Source organism: Eschscholzia californica, unplaced genomic scaffold (assembly GCF_041429995.1).
Source record: "Eschscholzia californica isolate CP2 unplaced genomic scaffold, dmEscCali1.0.p SCAF_5, whole genome shotgun sequence".
NCBI classification, from domain to species: Eukaryota; Viridiplantae; Streptophyta; class Magnoliopsida; order Ranunculales; family Papaveraceae; genus Eschscholzia; species Eschscholzia californica.
The window spans coordinates 53799260-53821642 of NW_028238472.1; the positions used below are offsets into that span (position 1 = coordinate 53799260).

General features: G+C 34.9%; 1 protein-coding gene across 41 annotated transcripts; it reads right to left on the reverse strand.

Moving 5' to 3' along the window:
- Positions 1-868: 868 nt before the first annotated feature.
- On the reverse strand, positions 869-10179 carry LOC147540700 (K(+) efflux antiporter 4-like). 41 transcript variants are annotated; one of them, XM_086641972.1, is made up of 14 exons: positions 9617-10174; positions 8467-8544; positions 8257-8318; positions 8070-8164; positions 6386-6463; positions 6201-6287; positions 3988-4073; positions 3746-3840; positions 3515-3632; positions 3318-3410; positions 2865-3023; positions 2273-2569; positions 1209-1256; positions 869-1120 (listed from the first exon to the last, which is right to left on the reverse strand). In XM_086641972.1, exons 7-10 carry the CDS (start codon positions 4022-4024, stop codon positions 3403-3405), a joined length of 258 nt encoding a protein of 85 aa, XP_086498098.1. In that variant the 5' UTR covers positions 4025-4073; positions 6201-6287; positions 6386-6463; positions 8070-8164; positions 8257-8318; positions 8467-8544; positions 9617-10174; the 3' UTR covers positions 869-1120; positions 1209-1256; positions 2273-2569; positions 2865-3023; positions 3318-3402. The 41 variants fall into 41 exon arrangements, 40 of the variants coding, with proteins under 40 accessions (XP_086498098.1, XP_086498065.1, XP_086498092.1 ...); XM_086641939.1 differs by having other exon boundaries at positions 1209-1307; positions 2865-3244; positions 3746-3823; positions 8445-8544; XM_086641966.1 differs by having other exon boundaries at positions 8445-8544.
- Between the last annotated feature and the right edge of the window lie 12204 nt (positions 10180-22383).

The following is a 22383-nucleotide window of genomic DNA, read 5'->3' on the forward strand; positions in this document are numbered from 1 at the left end:
GGGACGATTACTCGATCTTATTATAGTTTTTAGGAAGTCCCAATTTTAGTATGATTATTAGAGAATTTAGGTTCAGGAATTTATGTTGTTTTAGTATTTCCAATAATTGGAAAGGTCCAGATTTGAGTCTAGCTATTGAGGAAGTTGCAGTATTTTAACTATTTAGGAAAGTCTAATTCAAGTCTATCTAGGAAAGTCCAAAATCCTATAAAAGGATATCTAGTTTGTCCATTATTCTCAGATTGAAGAGAAACCCCTTTGAAGTTTTAATAAAGTTGAGTATTTTAGAGTTATTTAGCCTTTATTTTATCGTTCTTATTTAGTTTATTCGTCTTCTTTACTTCCGCTGCGTTTTTACATCATAAACTTAAGAGCTCGACGAGACGAACGCAATGGAGTGCTTCGTTTCTGAGTTTGACGACTTTAACCGATCAAAAATCGGCTCCGATTCCAATATTTTGTACCCGTGTCCGAATCAGGTAAACATTATCACATATAGCAAACAAATATTTCAATGAGTTATTACTTGTATAGGTATTTTATCAATTAACATTTTTTTCATTTAAATAAACCATTGCTAATTATATTCACATGGCATCAAACTCAAACGGTATTTGTGGACCTAACATGATCTTGTGCAAGTACACACAAGATGTACATGAAAAAAATCTCACATGAAACCCAGTGTTACTTGAACGCGATAAACATTTAGGTGACAATTAAAAGTTTTGGGATACTTTTGCCATGAAAGTTGTGCTCGCTTAATGGAAGCTGAGGCGAGGCAAGAAGTTCTTGCGCTTCACACGACACATGTTGATGTAAGTACTTCTAGCAAGCACAATAGGTCAAAAAGAGACAAACAGACACCAAAGTTGTGTTACTACCATGTTTGGATTAGTTAATATATACCTACTAAGTGAAGGACGGTAAGAGAAAAATTAATTGGACAACAAGAATATTAATATACTGGACTGGACAACATTAGTTGGAATTGTTAATCCCGGGAGCTCCTCATTTGGCAATGGATGGTCAATGGCTGCAACGTGGCGATCTGAATTACCATCACAGGAAGGACCTCGGTTGCGTTTGTTCTCACAAGCATTTGTAGGATGAGGTTTGACTGTAACAAAGTATTTGGAGCAGTAAGAGTAGGACTTCTTAAATACTGCAAAAAACAAGACGTAAAAGATGGAAATCAAGGGCCTCACTCTCAGGTAGAGTAGCATAAGTTGTCCAGACACCTTCTCCCCTCCAAGCTGCATCATTACCCATATAAGCAAATATAAGCAACTCCATTGCTCTTGGAACTGAATGTTAAGCCACAAAATAGATATCAAGTGCAATATGGACAGCGATTTCTTGTAGTTTTACATAGAAAAAATAAACACACTACCTTCGCCTCCACCTCATCTGAGGATTCTCTAACAAATGGGTGCTGAAGAAGTGAGGGCCATGTTAGCCTATGTTGTGGTACTGGTGTCCATTTTCAAAACCCAAATTAAGCATTTCGAGGAAGTATAAAAGGGAAGCAGGTCACAAATTGGACCAGTTTAATACGACGATACAATATAGATTTCCAAAAGAGCATGTATCTACCTAATTGAGCAACCCCTTCAGAAAGTTTTTGAAATACGAACAGGGAAATATGATATTTATAATGCCAAGGCACCAAATAATTATAGCTCACAAAGTGATCGACAAGAATATGAGGAAACATATGCAGTTGAGTATGGCAAACTTTCTCAATTCCACAGAGTTTAAGCGAAAATACGATAAGAAAAATTATGAAGCTGATCTAAAACAGAAAAAGTTATTAACTAAACATGGTAAAAAGGATTCATGGGCAGCCTACGTCAAACCACTAAGAAATCTCCTCCTATGTTATGTGCACTCTTTTGCTTCCATAATATCCCTGGGTCTCAAACAGTAATTTCGTCCCAAACGGTCAAAAGTAACAAAATGCTACATTAGAAGGCCTCGCAAGTCGTCACACAATGAATAGACAACATCACCGAGTCAAGGCAGAAAAGACACATTTCTTGCATACTAGATATGCACAGGTAAGCCCTTCCAAGTTATGGCCTATATGTGATACTCAAAGTCTATGTGACAAAATCGTGAAGGTGAACAATATCATTTGACTACCATAATTTTAACAGGTTATTGGACTATATATAAATTCCAAGGGCTGGAAATTATAAAGAACGATAAGGTGTCAATGATAACATTGATGGCAACGATCAAGATAGATAAAAGACAATAAGGACTATACCCGTTAGATCCTCTACAGATCAGGAGAATTCATTAATTCCTCGGTTTGTTGAAACAGCTGAAAATTTTTCTACACCTGAATGGCTTTTAAATTTCCACACTTCCAATAAAGCGGTAAGCATCATTCAGTTCCATTACGAACAGTTTTCAGCGAACAAGGCCTCTACCTACATTACTTATGAAACACAGAGTCCCCTCCAAAGACAAACCTGAACTACATTTCTCAAAAAGTTTAGCCGCACACCCCAACCCAACTCTTGATAAACCGCCATTCAAAAACCTACGCAAACTGGCTAACCTATGAAGGAAAACAAGAAGATAACAAAGAAGAAGAGTGAATTACATTACAATGAAGAAACTATTTTGCACAAAATTTGGCATACATCAAGGTGTAGCAAAAGACAATGAGTTGAACTCAAACCTCCTATTCTATTGAAAAGTATTTTTTTTCTCTTGTGTTATAAACTAACCCTATTCTTCATCTATTTTCCGTTTCTTTTTTTGAAAGTTTAAAGCTTCTTCTGCTAGTTGTTTCCAACTTTCCATTTTCACGGAGGGATATGCAACAGAGATAATATGAAAGAGTTAATTACCTCAAGTTGCAGAAAAAGTTAGGAACTCCGATCTAACTCCTCGTCACACTATTGGGCTTTCGACAGTACTTAAAGAAGTCCATTATATACCGAATCTGGTCTGTGCTTTATATTCAAGAGCCTCGAACATCATGAACCATTAGAGCAATTCTTTTACCACTGTCATTTCGAAGTACATCGGCATATTATATACAATCTGGAATACCAAAGAGAAAAGAGAATTTCAAGAATCGCATAATGTGGTCAAATTAGGGGTGGGTGTTGGCTCAGGCAGGGTACACACAGCACACAGGTACTTCTCCTTTCGGACAGGACACATGTCGGGCCATAAGAACTTTCCGGCTCGGGTATTTAACGGGCTTATGGTCTTTCTCGAAGCCCTGTATCAAATGGGATAGGTAAATGATAAGTTGATAACAAGCATTTTGATTTGAAAAACAATGGAAGATTTACCTCACTTTGAGTGATGTCGAGGGAGAACCATCGTAATAGAACTCAAAGATGTATAACAGCAGGAATCAACTTGGAGAACATTGTGTTAGTTACCTACAAAATGGTTCTACTTCTTTCAGTTGATCTATATGTTTCAAATAAAAAAGGAAATAAAAAAAAAGTTTATCACGAATATTTGTACAGTCACTAAGGATCACCAATATAAATGATGCCAGTAAAATATCGACATGATTCCGCAGGAAAGGACATGCCACTGATTAGCATTACTATGCTAGCAAGGAAAAGAGCGGCAAAAAAGTTGCAAATTGGTTCAACCTACATTATAATAAATTAATAACTTGTCATTAAGTATATTGTTTCTATGAAAGTGAACATGGGTAGGGCATAAACAAATCACTGTAGTTATAAAATAAACAAAGTAATCAAACCTGTATGTTGTGCAAGATCAGTTCAACTCCAGCAGCGAATGAACCCAGTTCAAGACTTAGTCCCAACTTATCGCTACACTGGAATCCACAGAGAACTACAGATAAGATATCTAGCAGTTGTTAGTTGTATCACTCGAATGAATGACCAGGACCTGAACTAACATCTAACCGAGACAGCTACATGTTTAATTCTATTCAGATTCCAAACAGTTTCCAGAATCCACAAGGGAAGAGAGCATAACCTTTCTTAATTGAATTCTCTGGTAACACTACAACCATATAAAAGATCTTTCATTCATCAAAATGGAACATACCTTCTGTATAATATCTGGGAAAAAAAACAACTCTTAAGTTGAATGATAATCGTTCAACTGAGTGATATTATTACTTAAGAATGTCGAAAGTCCATTGGATGTATGGTTTATAGAGCTCGTTTTTTCTTTTTTTGAAAACTTGATTGAATTGATAGAAAAGGAACTATACACAGGATAGAAGGAAAGAAAGAGGGTTGCTCAGGTTATGTTTTAATTACATAACCCATGTCTCCCAGTTCCTAACTACATCCAAAAAAGTAGAAAACTTATAATTAGTGGAACCGCTAATCCAGTAGTGAATCGTTCCTTAACATCTTCCACATCTATCAAGGAAAACGAATTCAATTCCTTGTAAATTTTATCGTTCCGGTCCTTCCAGAGGTTCCACACTATTGCGACCGGCACTAGATCCCAGATCTCCTTTTTGGTTCGCGGTTTCCTGATGCCATCCCACTGCTCGAACATGGTTACAATGGTGTTTGGCTTGCACCATTGAGTTTTAAGTGATCCCGTGAAGTAATCCCATAAATTCGAGGCCACCCTGCAATTTAGAAACAGGTGATCTGCCGATTCCTCTTCTGTCTTGCATAAAATACATCTATTAGCCATCTGAAAACCTCTGTGTTTTAGCGCTTCCACCGTAGGCACTCTATCAATTAAGATAGCCCAAACTAAGAACAGAACTCGTGGCGGGGTATGCTTTCGATGCAGGATACTTACTAGGGATTGCCTGAGGATCCGGTCAGTTGGGATTATCCTCTCATAGCATTCTTTAACGCATAGAGACTTATCGCTCCCATCCTTCCATACTCTCTTATCTTTCTCATTGTTCAGACGAACATCCTTTATATAGTCGCACAACAGCACATATTGATCAACCTCCCAATCATTGAGGTTTCTCCTAGTGCATACATTCCATTCCTTCCTTACCTTATCGAACACAGAGGAAACCGACGCTTTTTGGTCTGAGGCAATATCATAGATAAGGGGGAACCTGTCTCTCAAGCTCTCCTGACCCAGCCAAACTTCTTGCCAAAATAAGATTGAATTCCCATTCCCAGGCTCCCACTTTGTTATACGATAGAACTTTGTAGATAGACATTGGATTCCTTTCCATACTCCACAACCATAGGACGAGTTCCTCACCTTTTCCTCCCATGCTCGCGGGTTATTACCATACTTAGCACCAATTATCTCTCTCCATAAAGCCCCCTCCTCATGTTGAAACCTCCAAAGCCATTTCATGAGCAGAGCTTCATTCATATTCTTCAAATCTCTAACTCCCATTCCTCCTTTCTGTTTTGGTGAACGAACTGACTTCCATGCCGCCCAGTGCAACCTCTTTTTGTCGGACTTTCCATTCCAAAGGAAATTACACATCTTCCGATCGATCTCCTTAATAACCGCTTTTGGAATAGAGAACAATGAAAGAAAATAAGAAGGGAGAGCTTGAAGTACCGACTTAATGAGAGTTAGCTTTCCCCCTCTAGACAACATGTGGCCCTTCCATGCAGCCAACTTCTTGTTAACACGCTCCAGAACCGGGCCATAGCGCTTTAGACTTATACATGTGTCCCAGAGGGAGTCCTAAGTATGAAGTTGGAAGTGTTTCCACCGGGCATCCAAATCCCCTTAGAACTTCCCATTTTCTCAGCACAAATAGACTGATGTTAAAGACCACTCAACAATGTAACATTCAACTTCTAACGAGTGAGGCATTACCTCTAACACCAAAGAATATTGCATCTGAAAATCCTAATTTTATAATCAGCTTGAGAAACCAAGGTACACATGTGCGAAATAATATTGACAAAACGGAAAGAAATGTAAGCAAAAGAGCCAATCTGGATCAAGAAGAAAAATCATTAACCATTGAGGATTTATTTAATTAGTCTAGTGCCAAAACTAAATTTTCCCAGTGAGCTATTCCTTTTACGCCTAAAGCAGCGGCAATGCATTTGGAAGTAATATCCAACCACCCACAATAAGTAGGGGTGCTTGCGTTCCACAGGAACAAATATAACCTGGAATAAGGACTCCGTTATCCACTTTCTATGACAACAAATTTTTACACCCGTAGTTCTTTGACGTAATTAAATTAGAGAAGGGAAACGGTAGAAGAATTTTACATTTTTACTTACGATTTAGTCATGGATATTACTCCTTGAAGGATCCCAGAAGTACCACCCAGATGGAAGCAAGGCAAACGGCAAACCTACTGCCCAGTCCTGCAGAAGAAAGAAAGTTCGGCAATGGAAATGTGAAGTACCTTGGGTGAAACTGTAATGCTGACATCAGAAATTATATGTTAGAAGGATTTCACTACCGGGAGAATAAGGGTCCCTACTGTAACTTGACCATGTAGGGCACTGATATTGTTTCTTTCCGTCAGAAACTTCAAAACCTATGGATGAAGCAAGATGAGTCAAATGTGCCCACAGCAAAATCACTGAGTCGACTAACAAGGTGAACTTATGTTACTGGTAAAAAAATATGGCCAGATGGCACGAGTTGTTGAGACAAAAAAGAGGTTCAATAGGGAGGCAGAAACACTAGTTCGTCATGTTTTGCTTGTACATTCTATTTCTCAGCTCACACCAAGGATAATGCTGCCAACAACCCTTGGTTGTCGTGGCAAGAGGTTTAGTCTTCCACCTTAGTGGTCAAGGGTTCGAGACATGCTGACAATTCAAATAAAAGGGGGATAACGCTGAGATGAACATTTTACTATTGGAAACAAGTGCCACGGTATCCTAAAGCAGGTTATAAATGGGGGAGCTGACATTTCACAGGAGTCCTTTACAACAAACACAAAACTAATGTATAAAGAATCAGTGGCAAATGAAAAGAGTATCTGCGCTTTATGGTGATGATGATATAAAGTAAAATACCAGATCAAAGTAGTCTAGTAGAACCTAATAATAACACAACGCACCAGGAGAGTCAACTTGAATTGCCATGTTGACTGGCACAACTTAAATCAACAAAGAAAAGAGAGAAAAGAAGGCAGGAAAGCAGCACGGAATGACGACAAAGTAGACAGAGATCTTCTGGTTTATGGTCTAAAATGCTCAACAACTAAAAAGTAGATTTAGATCATGCAATAAACTCCTTATGTACATGCTGTCTTTTTGGAAGGTAATCAAGGAAAACAAGTCGTCTAAATCTAAAAACAAGTAATTTTCAGGTTTCAACCAATCATTCTAGAATTCTAATAACATATCAGTTTGGGGGTGACAGAAGATGATGATTACTTAAGCGGTAAATAAGTGCTGTAAGTTTTGGATAGCTACGGAGCTACCTAAACGAGCTATAATTTTTTCATTAACTTTGGGGAAGAAATATATGTCAATCAAGCACTGGTCACTTATTGGGCTTGATAATTAGCATATAAATTCACTCCTCTAAAGAAGTTACCACAACTGTTAAAGACATCGATAATAGAACACCAACAAAAATCCCTTTTGAAGGTTTACAACCACATAGCTGCAGAGACACGAAAGCTAAAGTAAAGACAGGGGAGAGATATAGAATAACATATTTGGCTGAAGTCTCAAAACATTCTTAAGCTCAAAGTATGGTGCATTAATTTTTTGAAGGGCATAGTTTCTTACAGCTATGGTCTTGATAATCAAGAAAAACCTAACAAATTTTCAAAACTGAAATTCAAATCATAGCAAGAGAATTGGATCTAGATAATGATGGCAAACAGAGTGGGGGAACAGGACAAACAGTATGCACCAAATAAGACTACAGTAAAAAGAAGATGGAGTTAGATTATGCGATAACAGTTGATTCATATTTGTACTTCCAAATTTGAAGTTAATTAACCTGCATATGAATGTAAGAGGATATAGTGTTCTAAAATTTTTTTTAAAAAAAAAGGTTTTCTTCACCTAAAGAAAAGCAGAGAAACATAGAGCACTCAAATAGTCAATCTTTTTATTAAAACTTAACATGAGGCAGAAAACTGTCATAACTGAAAATGAACACAGGATTATCGGACATACCGAAGCTGTAAAACTTAACAAGATGCACATAAGCATATAAATAGGAAAATTTGGAGTAAGCCTCCAAGCACAGCAACAGCTCGAACGACTCTAAGCTGCAAATGTTAAGATATGACATCTATTATTGCAAATATACATTAAACATTTGAAGTTGGATGAAAGCACATGGATGAGAACATAAACCAACCTTTGCTGCAGAGAATTCCAGACTCAGTGCGAAAAGAAGGAAAATAACTCCAAATTGAGCAACTGTTTCGGCCAAAAAGCCAAAATGTTAATAATAGAATAAACACTAATGCTTGTTTGTGAATAATGTTGAAATGCCTGAATTTATATATATATAAGTTCTACTTCAATTATAGACTGAAATTATACACAGAATGGATAAAAAATGCACAAAATAAAGCATATACTCCTCCTTGTCCTTAGTCTCATCTTTCTTGGGCGTAACTCTTGCTACTGTTTCCAAAACTGCCTGGTGAACAAAAATAAAAATAAAAGTAGATGCATTTATCAAGGGAAGCTAAGTCAGTGAAGTATACAAGCAGAAAGCAGAGAAATACATTTTCATAATCGCATATGGTTTAGCTACATACAATTTAAAATTCATAGCTATTACAGATCAGCATCATAAAAGTACAACTTAAGTGCCACTAAGAAATTCCAATGCAAGACTAGAACGTATGAACCCTAGGGACTTTAAGTATTAGATCAACTCAAAAGAATTCCTTTGGAAATGATGTTATCAAAACTCAGATAAGTGACTTTTCTTAAAAGTAAGTTTGAACTAGAACAGTTAGACGAAATAAATAGAGTTAACAGTGATAATGCCAGTCAGTAGATCTATTCACTTCTTAACAAATGAAAGTGGGACCTAAACCAGTGACATCAATATGAAGGTAAAATGCGTACTACATAGATTTATGAACATGGAGAATCAAAGAAAGTAATACACTTCTGCAGCGACACTAAAAATTACCTTGTTTTTGTGTTTTGATTACTTATAATTTATTACTAATGAACTATAATGAATAGGGAGCCTGGAACTTATTGGCACATCCAAATAGTTGGATCATATTCCTTATGCGAAAAATGCAAACCTCTCGCAGGATTCGTATCATTTAACATAAAGAAGTTGGAAAATGTCAAACAATAAGGTAAATAACTTCAAAAAAAAGTGTCAATATGCCCAAGTTCAGAGCCACTTGCGCTGCCTTGCTGAATCGCTTGCATAAGATGTATCATGCCTAATATTAATATACCCCTATACCAAAAATATCTCTAATAACCTCGGGATCATTGATTTATAAAAGGAAACGACAATCTCTAACAATTTATAACCAAAAGTCATATCCATGCAATATTTTCCTCTAATGGACATCTAGATTTCATTTTAGCAGTATAATTCAATCTCTGAGTTTGTTAATTCTTAATCCATGTATATAAACAGAAATCATAATCATCTACTCAGGTTATCTAACACTACGTGCTGCTAATGTAGTGATCCGCAAACATATATATAACGGATAAAATGCATATTCACTCACCTGTTGTTCAGCAACACTGTTGTTGAAGCTCCCCGCATCAGTTTCTGCAAGAATAATGAACCAGAGAACCATTAGCACCTCTACCACTTCTAGTTACATGATATTCTCGAAAGTAATATCTTGAACAAACTATACAACGATGCAGTTCAAATACTTTTCATTCCATTTTGAAAATTAACTTATCAAAACCTAACTCATTTTAAGATCAAAACCTAACTCATTTTCACCATTTTAAGCCTAACTCATTTTTACCATTTTAAGCCCAACTCATTTTTACCATTTGAAGAACAAATCCTAATATAGAAAGTTGTTACAAAAGCTATAGACGCGAAATTTGTAGTACCAAATATAAATTGATCCAGAAATCAACAATCAAACAGTACAAAATGCTCATAAATTCAAGCTTTGATTCCTATATACATATATATAAGTTCTACTTCAATTAACCTAGAGTGAAATTATACACAGAATGGATCAAAAAATGCACAAAAAGAACACAATCTAACTAAAACAGAAATTGAATCAAAATAAAAAATAATAATAACGCGTCAGATCTACAAACCTCTTTTGATCTCAAAACTGAAAAAGAATTAGAGTTAATTCCTATTTGGCCCCCTACTTTGTGACCAGCTTCAAATATAGCCCCCAAATTTCTGTAAATTCAAATATGGCCCCTATTTTTAGACAAATGTCATAACTACCCCTCCTATTAATGTATTTTCAAAATAAAATAATATAAAATAACTTAAATTCCACCTCACTTCCCTCTCCACCACTCATCTATCTCCACGTCACCTCTCTCTCTCTCTAAAATTCCGGCGAAGGGGGTTTCCCTTCGCCGGAATCTGGTATGTTCTGTTCTTTAACAGACCAGAACGGATCTGCTGAAACAAACCAGATTCCGGCGAAGGGAAACCCCCTTCGCCGGAATTTTTAGAGAGAGATAGAGATGAGAGAAAAAAAATTAAAGTTCGAAGGTCGTCGGCCGGAAAATTTTCCGGCCGGCGACCTTCATTGGAGAAGAGAGTGGTGACTTGGAGAGAGAGAGAGAGAGGTGACGTGGAGAGAGATGAGTGGTGGAGAGGAAAGTGAGGTGGAATTTAAGTTTTCTTTTTTATTTTATTTTGAAAATACATTAATAGGAGGGGTAGTTATGGCATTTGTGTGAAAATAGGGCGCCATATTTGAATTTACAAAACTTTGGGGGCCATATTTGAAGTTGGTCACAAAGTAGGGGGCCAAATAGAAATTAACTCAAAGAATTAACAAACTCTCAGTAACATTATTACTCTTGTCATTCATTCAAACACCCCCAATCTTCTTCATTACCCCTCCACTCCCCTCCCCAAACACTTTCTATCTCTATAAATCTCTCTCACAAACCCTTCCCCACTCTCATTCCCAAATCCCCACTTTCTCTCTCTCCAAACTCTGATCAACTCATTAGTAAAAGGGTCTTTTGGTATATAGACCAAAATAATGTTCAAAAAAAGATTTATAAGTCAATCTTCCCAAAATATAGATATTTAGTCATTTCACATTATGGACATAAAAACCCTCACTTTCTAAACACATTATCATCAATGTCCCACGCTCAAATTTCGCGTGGAGATTTATTAACAAAAAGTAAGATTTATTAGTAAAAAAATATAGAGATTTATTAGAAAAAAATGGATTGAAACAAATCATAATTTCTCTCTCCTCTAAACAAATTTGGAAATCAAATTTTCTCTTTCCTATTATCCGAATCAATCAGAAACCAAAACGAAACGTCATCACCACGGATATTTCCAAATCAATTTTCTCTCTCTTCTTTACAGAGTTAGAAATCCAAATCAATTTTCTCTCTCTTCTTTACATATATATCACTTTCTCTCACTTAACTTTCAAATTTGGAAATAGTATATTTTTCTGGTAACATTAAAGCAGCATCTGTTTTCGTTTTTACTCATACATAAATACACATCGAATAAAATTATGAAACAAATACGTAAATTATGTATTATTTATGACGAGGAAACCATCATTTGTCAAGTATACAACATAATTTATCAAATGTATGTGGGTCTTGTTTAATAAATTACACATAATTTCTTTTACATTACAAATAATTTCTTTTACATTACACATCGTTTACATTCTGTTACAAAAAAAACGTACAAAATCTTCCCTGGTTTAAAATTGATGCTCATCCATGTACTCTCCATTAGTTTCGTTGACTTACTTTGATTTGATGATTCTCTTTGAAATTCCATCTGGTATATCAAATCTACACACATAAATACACATACATTAAAGAAAAAAAATCATATATTGTATTATAAACTACATGTACAGTTCCGTAAATTATGTGTAATGTTTGTCAAATTTTGACAATATTTGAAGGTTTTGAGTAGTTTGGTAAACTTAACAAGGCTACTGTTTTGGGTGAAAAGTACAAGTAATGGTAAATAAATAATACATAATTTATGTGCACTTATACGTAAATTATATACATAATGGTAAACAAAGATATACGTAAATTATATATACTTTATTGCAAATTACACGAGATTTGATAGTAAAGCGAAGTATTTCTACTAATGAAATGAGTACTGTTTTGGTGTTAAAGCACAGGTAATGTTCTACAAATTACCCATAATTTATGGGCATCATTATAATAATTCTTGTATTCCTGATAAAGTATATATAATTTGTTATAAAATACATATAACATGTTCTCAATTTGAAAAACATCGTACAAAAGATGTTTGCGTAATTTACTATAAATTATGGTAATTTACGATAAAGTACATGTATTGTAAATTTTGTTATGAGTAACCGTACGAAAGAACAAATGTTTCATAAATCCGTACGGATTGAAAACCAGACCTGAAAAAAAAATTAGAATATCATTAAGCTTAAACTACAAATCTAAAGATATCTGATATGATGATTGATTGCAATAATGACGAACTCGAGTTAAAGGATTAAACATCAAGATAAAAAACATACATGAAATTTTAAGAGAGGGAAAGAAAATAGACATCAAACATTCGATTGTTTCTATGAATTAGTTAAAAAATCTTTGAAACGTATACTCAAAATCATATATGATCAACTTTAGAGAGAGAATCTGTTATAATAAACTGAAATAGAATATAAAATCGTCTAAAACAGAAAGTGTTTTACCTCATTAACGATGAAGAAGATGATTTCAACAGCTCTAATGAAGATGAAACAATGGAGGTTATTACTGCTGCTGTAATGAAGATGAAACAATTGAGGTTTGTACTGCTGCTGATGAGTTTAATGGATGTTTATTGGACCTTTCGTTTTTAGAGAGAATGAAAGTTTCCATATTTCAGTTACAGAATATATTGAATATGGAATTTACTTTGAATTTAAACGTGATTGGAGAGAGAATGTGGAGATAAAAAGGGTAAAAAGATATTTTGGATTTTAGAATGTAAATTAGATTTTATATATAAAGAAGGTTAGTATGGGTATTATAAATTAATACGTAATCTAGGGATTTGTATTTTCTCTCTAGATGAGACCAAATGGACTAGATATCCATTTATATTATTTTTTTGGTTTTGAAACCCTTTATAGGATTAGAGAAGACTATATCTGCTATTAGGACCCGTTTTTGGGCTATAAGCCCAAAAATTCTTACTAAAATCACCTCCAACTTATCAAATCCCAGATACCCATTAACCCAATAATCATGGAACCAGATCAATCAAAACCAATAACCCAAAAACTATCAGAAATGACACCTTGATTCGCGCCAAACTAACAAAATCCCATTATCTTTGATTATAGATGGGGGGCATAGAGGTGTCATCTTGCCAAAGCCCATGAAGGAGGCCCAAGCCCACTAAGAGAGGCTCAAGACCATAAAGGGAAGGCCCATGCCCATCAAAGTCACACCAGGCCAATATAACCATAATCACATGACAGACCAAGGCTCAAACACATGAACACAACCCCCAGCCCATCAAAATCACAACAGGCCCAATCTCATCATAAACATGGCAGGCCCTCATAAGAGGCGACAACCTGGTTCGGGCCAGGGTGCCCCCTAAGGATGTGCCATGCCATCCTTGCTTGGCTCGTTCATTGAGTAGCTAGGTCCGACCCTTTTTTTGTATTGGTCAGGGAGTATCAACCTGTAGCACCTCAAATTAGAGACCTCGAAGGCAGAAACCAAGTTCCTGACCACTCACTCCAGCCAAGTTGTGATGAAATGAGGTTGTATGAATGGGGTCCACCATCATACGATCCTGTGGTTGAAAATTTTGAATCATTTACTGTGACTGTGTGGCAGTAGTATTTGTTGTGTTTTTATTTAAACTAGAGTATATCACGTGTCTTAGGGCACGAACACTTGTATCAATCAAATGTTACGAAATTTATTGTTATGTTTTATTAAGAGAGAGAAAGAGAGATGTTATTTAGTTATTATTTTCTGTATTATTTTTTTGTTTTGTTTTCTCTTAAATTAGTTATTGTTTTCTTTCGTGGTGGAGAAAACTTAAATGCAGATTCTCTCGTGTGGGTAGATTGTCATTTGCAAATTCAGAAACGGAAAAGATAATAAAATATAGGAAAATAAAATGTGGGGCGAGAATGAGAAAGAGAGGTGGAGAAGGTGATGGTCTAAAGTGGTGGATTAGAGGTTTTTGACCAAGTGAGATTGGAGACTTCCAAAATCAAATGTCCTAAGCATGCCCATAAGGCACGTGGAATATGGTTGAATAAGACACATCTACAGGTAGGGGTGTTCAAAAGGCCAGACCGGACCGTCTGAAAAAAGGTCAGGTCAGGCCACGGGTGGGGCCTTGACAACCCGGGTTGAAATGTCCCGAGCCGGCCCGTCAATCCGGGTTGAGATTTCTATTAGTTATTATTTTTTTGTTTCTTTTCTCTTAAATTAGTTATTATTTTATTGAAAGAGAGAGATTTTAATTTTTCTTTTAACCCTTGAAATTTATTTTGTTTCTTTTTTTTTATTAGTTATTTTATTTCTAAGAAAGAAACGATTATTGTTTTTTAAATAGGTAATTTTATTTCTACGAAGGACTACATTTTAAATTTTGAGAGGGCTTCTAGACAATATCCTTAATTAAAACAGGATGTTTGTCCCAGTCATCGTTTTCCCTTCTGTTTTATTATATAGATATTAAGTTTTAACGGACTTTTTTAAAACCGCACCCTCTCTCTTCCCATAACCGCTCAACAGTAGATCTTTAGGAGTTATTTGCTTTTCCGGCGAAGGGTCTTCCCTTCGTCGGATTCCTTTCCTCGTTTCTTAATAAAAGGTGTTTCTTTGTTGGTCTTTTAGGGCATGTTTTGTTGATCTTTAGGATTCTTTTGTTGTTTTCGTTCGAATTTTAGATCGAGTGTTTTGGTCATGGAAAACCATTCGAATTTCTTCAACAACTTAAAACTCTCTCCACCGATGCACCGGAACCAGTCATAGCCAAAAGTTCATCCCAAGAAGTTCAATCCGTAAATTATAGATGTTGTGGTTTTTGGTACTTTTCATAACATTTTATAATAGTAGACTCAAGTTGCTGCAATTAATGGAAGAAACCACCGACAATGCTAGACAAGAGCTCATAAATGGCAAGGTACAACCACAATACAAAGAGGAGTTCGTATGTTTCCATTCAGGGAGGCGGGGGCTCGATTTACACGCCGACGGTTCATGACGACGGTTGACGGCGAGAAGAGAAGAAGGTCGAAGAAGTAGCGGTTAGAAAACCACCCATAGATGGGCGTGATGACTGCACCAGAAAGCAACCCCACTAGTTGAACCAGTCGGCTCTAGAGGCACCCCAAATGGGCATAACTTGACTTATTTGTCTGTTTTGGTTGTGTCTTTGTTTTTTCAACTTCTTGATGTAATTCTCGTTAGCTTTTTGGCCTGTATAAATGAAGTTTGATTCCAAAAATAAAAAAGAAATTAAGTTTTAACCCATAACAATTATTATATTCTCTCCTATTGGAATCTCCTTTACTCTTTATGAGACATGTTTTCAAATCTATTTATCTAAGTCTTATTTTCTTCAATGCAATAAATAGACATTCATAGTCATACATCATAATGCAATAGTTTTTTTATTTTATTTTTTGTTGAACTTCATAATGCAATAGTTAGTTGGTAAATATTATATTTGATTTTTAACTAAACACTCTTTTGTTACAACCATAATTTACAGAATTGTCTATTAGATTATAAGTGTTTGGTTCAACTTTAATTTTCGATTTTATGTCCAAATTCTCGTAGCATACTTTAATTATTCAATTGAAAGTAGTGGGTGAGCGAAACATACACATCAATTGGATTTATGCTTTTTTCATACTAGTTTATTTGTTATAGCAAAAAAAATATTTTTAATAGCTAGTGTAGAAAAAACCCCAAATATTTTTTCACTTTAGGCCTCCCAATTACTTGGGCCGGCCCTGCCATGTTGTAACACAAAGTAACAAACGAAAAGTTTGTAAACATACCTTCATATATGCCTAGTATTGATGTAGATTGTTGCGGAAGCGTAAAAGTAATGGAATCCACCATTATAACAATGATAAAATACGTAAATAAACTGATAAAGTAAAGAACAAAACGATAAACTTGATTACCAATAAACTTGATTCATAATATTCTCTGATCTGGTTAACAAAGACAGACTAGACTTCTCTTATATAGAGATTGTACTTTCCTAGATAGACTCAAATAAGGAAATAAGATAACTACTAATAATACTTTCCTTGATTGCTAAGACTCATAATTATGGAAACCCTAAATACTTAATTATAGAAACTACGCTAATGTAGCTTCTTGACCGTGAGGCCCACTATCACCATGGCGGTGAGGCCCAATAGGAAGATGGTCTTCATCAAGTATAATGCCGATCATAGAAACGAAAAGTATATATATATGCTCAAGGAAATTGTGATGATATGCGTACCATGGATTCCGATATTTTTGGTACTACTTTGATGAGTAACCAAGGGGTTCCAATGAATATCTTGCTTTAAAATGTTTGCAAGGACAGAAGCATATTTTGGAACCTCAGATGAAGATCTACTGAATATCCTGTGAAAAAATAAGAAATATATTTTGACGAACAAAATGAAAGAAGGCAGAATTTAGTCGTTTCTCACCGGTAGCTGGATGTACCATGCTGGCTGCTGCACCAAAAGCAAGGGTTTTTTTTGCTCAGTGTTTGGTAGGGACCACCAGGGGCGTGGGTAAAGGGGTGACTGCACCGGGCCCTTTACCCAAGGGGCCCCTTTTATCCATCAGTTCTTATGGAGTATTTCTTTTTGTGGTTGAAAACCCATCAGTTATTAGTTCAAATGGTAATAAACTGCTGGAAGAGAGGTGAAAGAGATTGAGTGAATTGATGCCCATAACTAGGGTAATAAGTTCATTGTACCTCCTCTTCACCTTCTCTCTAACTTTATTTATCTCTACATTTATTGTCTAGTGATGAAGTACAACCTATAACACTTCAATTACAAACACTGGTTTATAGCAGTTTTCATTTGATCTTTCTTTTCCTAGAAACAAGCCATAACACTTCCTTTCAATAAAAAAAAAACAATAACACTTCTCTTTACAAAAGAAATAGTTATAACTCATCTGATATTCATGGTGAGTCTACTCACATATCTCATTCTCCCTTTCTTTTTAAATGGTTCTTTTCTATTTTCTTAAATGTTATCAAAGCTTAACATAAATATTGAATGGACAATCAGATATCATATGATCTCCTTCACAAGGAAAAAATACATTAAGTTAATAAGTTCTATTATTTGTTTATTATATCTTATATAAAAAAAAAAAAATGAATTATTAGGTCAGTAATATTAGTCTAATGTGAAAAGAAAACTAACTATATTATCTTTCTTAAATATTATTTTTATGAAAAACTTCTTCCTTTCTTAATCAATAATGTTGTAACACTCAATTGAAAGCTTATTTTTAAGAATAGTTTTTTGGGTACATAACAAGAGATCCATACTATCTCGAAAATTTGTTACATCATTTCCCAAAGCTTATTTTGACCAAATAATGAGTCCTGAAGTTTGAGGGTCTCGTCGGTAGTTATAATGTACTATATAATAGACACAATGCCCAATGTTGTCATTGTATAATTAACTTGATATGTCTTGTTTAATAATTAAGCGATTTTATCATATGATGATGTTTTGTCAAATTAACATATTTGATGCAATCATTTTTCTCATGAAAGTAAAGGAAGTACATAGTTAATATGGTTAGTTTGATCGTCAAAAATTTTAAGAAATTATAATTGATATAGTTTTGAATTTGTTTTCTAGGGGATATGAAAAATTATTTTATCCTTCACATAATAGTATAAAAGGGCCCCAATTTTTTTTTCACACCGGGCCTCCGGATTCTCGGCCACGCCACTGGGGACCACCAACAGGTATATAAGACCATTCCGGTGACGAATGTGGCTAAGAAAATTAAAAACCAGCTAAACATTAGTAGTTACAATACTACTACAAAATCGAGAAATCACCCGAATATTTTGTTAAGTCTAGAGACTTAGTACTTAAAGAAGTCCATTATATACCAAATCTGGTCGGTGCTTTATATTCAAGAGCCTCGAACATCATGAACCATTAGAGCAATTATTTTACCACTGTCATTTCAAAGTACATCGGCATATTATATACAATCTGGAATACCAAAGAGAAAAGAGAATTTCAAGAATCGCATAATGTGGTCAAATTAGGGGTGGGTGTTGGCTCAGGCAGGGTACACACAGCACACAGGTACTTCTCCTTTCGGACAGGACACATGTCGGGCCATAAGAACTTTCCGGCTCGGGTATTTAACGGGCTTATGGTCTTTCTCGAAGCCCTGTATCAAATGGAATAAATAAATGATAAGTTGATAACAAGCATTTTGATTTGAAAAACAATGGAAGATTTACCTCATTTTGATTTGATAACAAGCATTTTGATTTCAAAATAGCTTATCCACCTCAGCTCTCTCTCTCTCCACCTCATATTCTCTGTCTCCACCTCATATTCTCTCTCCCCACCACTCTCTCTCTTCTCCGACAGGTCGCCGGCCGGAAAATTTTCCGGCCGCCGACCTGTCGGAGAAGACAGAGAGGTGAAGTGGAGAGAGAGAGGTGAGGTGGAGAGAGAGTGAGGTAAGGTGGAGTGTTTTTTTTTTATTTCTCCTTAAAATTTATTTTCCCGGAAAATTTTTAAAATTCTACATATTCCTTTTAGAATTTCACACCCCAGAAAATATTTAGCTTTCCCCAAAGCGCTGGCCTTAAAAAAATACCTCCTCATAAACTTTTGTAATGCGAATGGCCATAGTCTTCAATCTTGAGATTTAGAATACAAATACCTGAAAGGTATAACACTCCCAGACTCACAAGCTACAAGACTATGTCCTTCTGTAGCTTCAATAATCTTTTCCACTTTAGAGTTCAGATATGAAACACCCGACTCTAGACACATACAGGACATAATAGGAAGAATTCCATTCTTGGACCGATTTAGGAAAATCCAGGACGATGAAATGCATTCGTACACCAATTAAGGAAAATCCAGTATACCTTTTTAGTAACTCTTCGAATAGCAGCTCTCGGCTTACCCTTCCATAAGCACGGCCAATCATAATTGGATCATCACTGTCAAGATATATAATTGTATCCTTCCAAACATGCTCAGTACAGCCTTGGAGCCCAAGATCTGAAAGAACAAAATAGATATCAGTTTGGCCTTTCCTTTAGATTATCCAATCAGAGTAAAACTAATACCTTAGAAATAAATGATAACAATCGGAAATACCTATAAACTCATCTTTCCCTTCGCCGGAGTTCCGGTCTTTCTTCAACAGACCGAAGAACAGACCGGAACTCCGGCGAAGGGAAACCCCCTTCGCCGGAGTTTAGAGAGAGAGAGAGAGATGTGAGAGAAAAAAAAAAAATTTCATGGTCGCCGGCCGGAAAAATTTCCCGGCCGGCGACCTATCGGAGAAGAGAGAGAGAAGATGAGGTGGAGGGAGGTGAGGTGAGGTGGAGGGAGGTGAGGTGAGGTGGAGGGAGGTGAGGGGGAGAGTTTTTTATTTTGAACCATATTCCCCATAAAATATGTTTCCCCGGAAACTTTTCAAAATTTTGCATATTCCCTTTAAAATTTCACACCCCGGAAACTATTTAGCTTTCCCCAAAGCGCTGGCCTTACCACATACGTAACAAAAGAATTTGAATTTTTGGGTTTATAGCAAAAAAAACGGGCCCTAATAAGACATTTAGTCTTCTCTAGTTCTATAAAGGATTTCAAAACCAAAAAAATAATATAAATGGATATCTAGTCCATTTGGTGTCATCTAGAGAAAAAACACAAATCCCTATAATACCAAATAAATCATAATTCCTAATCTAACCTTCCTCATATATTATAACTGATTTATCTTCAAAATCTATAAAGATCTTCTTCCATTTTTATCTCCCACATTCTCTCTCCAATCACGTTTTTAAACAAAGAAATATATATTATAACTGATTTATCTTCAAAATCCATAAAGATCTTCTTCCATTTTTATCTCCCACATTCCCTCTCCAATCACGTTTCTAAACAAAGAAACGTGATTCATTATTTTCAGTAACCGAAACCTCTTTATTCTCTCTCTCTAAATCCGATTCACATAACAAAACCTCCATTAAACTCAGAAATCTTGTTTCATCTTCATTAGATTGTTTTTCAAACATTCGTCTTCTAATCCAATACACCAGATCAGAACTCCATTTCCATTTATGTCTCTTCATATCAAGTTAATCAGGTAAAACATAAATCAATTTATAAGTTTTTGTGATTCTATTTCAGTTTATAGTAGTTGATTCTCTTTCTCTACATCTTAATCTACTGAAAACCTTCCATTAAAACAAAAAAATCGTTTCATATTCATTAGAGTTTTTCAAAATCAGTTTCTTAATTGTTAATCAGGTAAACAAAATTCTTCTTTAATGATTCTGTTTCAAACCGAGTATGTTATTATTGTATTTCTCTCTCTAAAAGTTTCTTTAATGATTTCGATATTGATGAGATAATCCTTCATTACTAATTCCTATAAATCGAGTATACTTATTGTTGCAATCAATCATCATATCAGATATCTTTAGATATGTAGTTTAAACCTAATGATATTCGTACTTTTTCTTCAGATTTGGTTTTCAATCCGTACGGATTTATGAAACGTGGTTTTTTCGTACGGTTCCTCATAACAGAATTAGCAGTACATGTACTTTATCATAAATTACCATAATTTATAGTAAATTATGCAAACATCTCCCGTACGATGTTTTTCAAAATGAGAACATGATATATGTATTTTCTGACAAATTATATATTCTTTATCACGAATATCATGAATATTATATGGAACATTAATTATGCTTTAATCTCAAAAACAGTACTCGTTTCATTATTAGAACAATTTCGCTTATCTATGTAAATCCCGTGTACTTTGAAATAAATTACATATAATTTACGAAAATATTCATGTAATTTATTGTAAATAATATACTTTTTTATATAATTTATATGTATTAATCTCTCTCCATTTGTTATCACAGATGGAGTTCCAGGCAGAATCATCAAATCAAAATAAGCAAATCAAACTTGAAATACCCTTGTTCTTGTTACTTGACTTTTTGATTGGCTCCTTGAAATATTTCATAAGAAATGCACACTTGAATGGATCTTGATCATGATTCCTTGGAAAAACCTCATATTCGGCCCCCTCCATTAGCATTCCAAGCAATAGGGCAACATGGATGGGCACCATTATTGAACCAAAGAAGATTTTGTACGTTTTTTTGTAACAGAATGTAAACGATGTGTTATGTAAAAGAAATTATGTGTAATGTAAAAGAAATTATGTGTAATGTAAAAGAAATTATGTGTAATTTACTGAACAAGACCCAAATACATTTGATAAATTACGTTGTACACTTGACAAATGATGGTTTATTCGTCATAAATAATACATAATTTACGTATTTATTTCATAATTTGTATTCGATGAGTATTTATGTATGAGTAAAAACGAAAACAAATGCTGCTTTAATGTTCCCAGAAAAATATACTATGTCCAAAACTAAAAGTTAAGTGAGAGAAAGTGACATATATGTTTTGTATATTAACCCCCAAATCACGTTAAATTGATCCTAGATTATATACTATTTCCAAATCTAAAACTTAAGTGAGAGAAAATTGTTTTGAATCGAAAAAAAATTTACATAGTAAAATAGAAAAAATTGATTTGGTTTCCAAATCTGTAAAGAAGAGAGAAAAAATTGATTTGGAAATATCCGTGGTGATGACGTTTTGGTTTTGGTTAGGATTTTGGTTTCTGATTGATTCGGATAATAGGAAAAAGAAAAATTGATTTCCAAATCTGTTTAGAGGAGAGAGAAATTATGATTTGTTTCTATCCATTTGTTTCTAATAAATCTCCATATTTTTGGCTAATAAATCTTCATATTAAATCTGTAAAGAAGAGAGAGAAAATTGATTTGCAAAAGTTTAGATTTTGTTTCTAAACGGATTATAGAAGAGAGAGAAAATTTTGTGAGAATCTATCCGTTTTTTCCTACATTTATCCTAAAATCAAGGTACATTAAACCGTTTGAAATTTTTGTCCGGCCCCATATATTAAAATTCCGCGAAAAACGACTGGGACATGGAAGGAATTATGTAATATATATTAAGGGTTT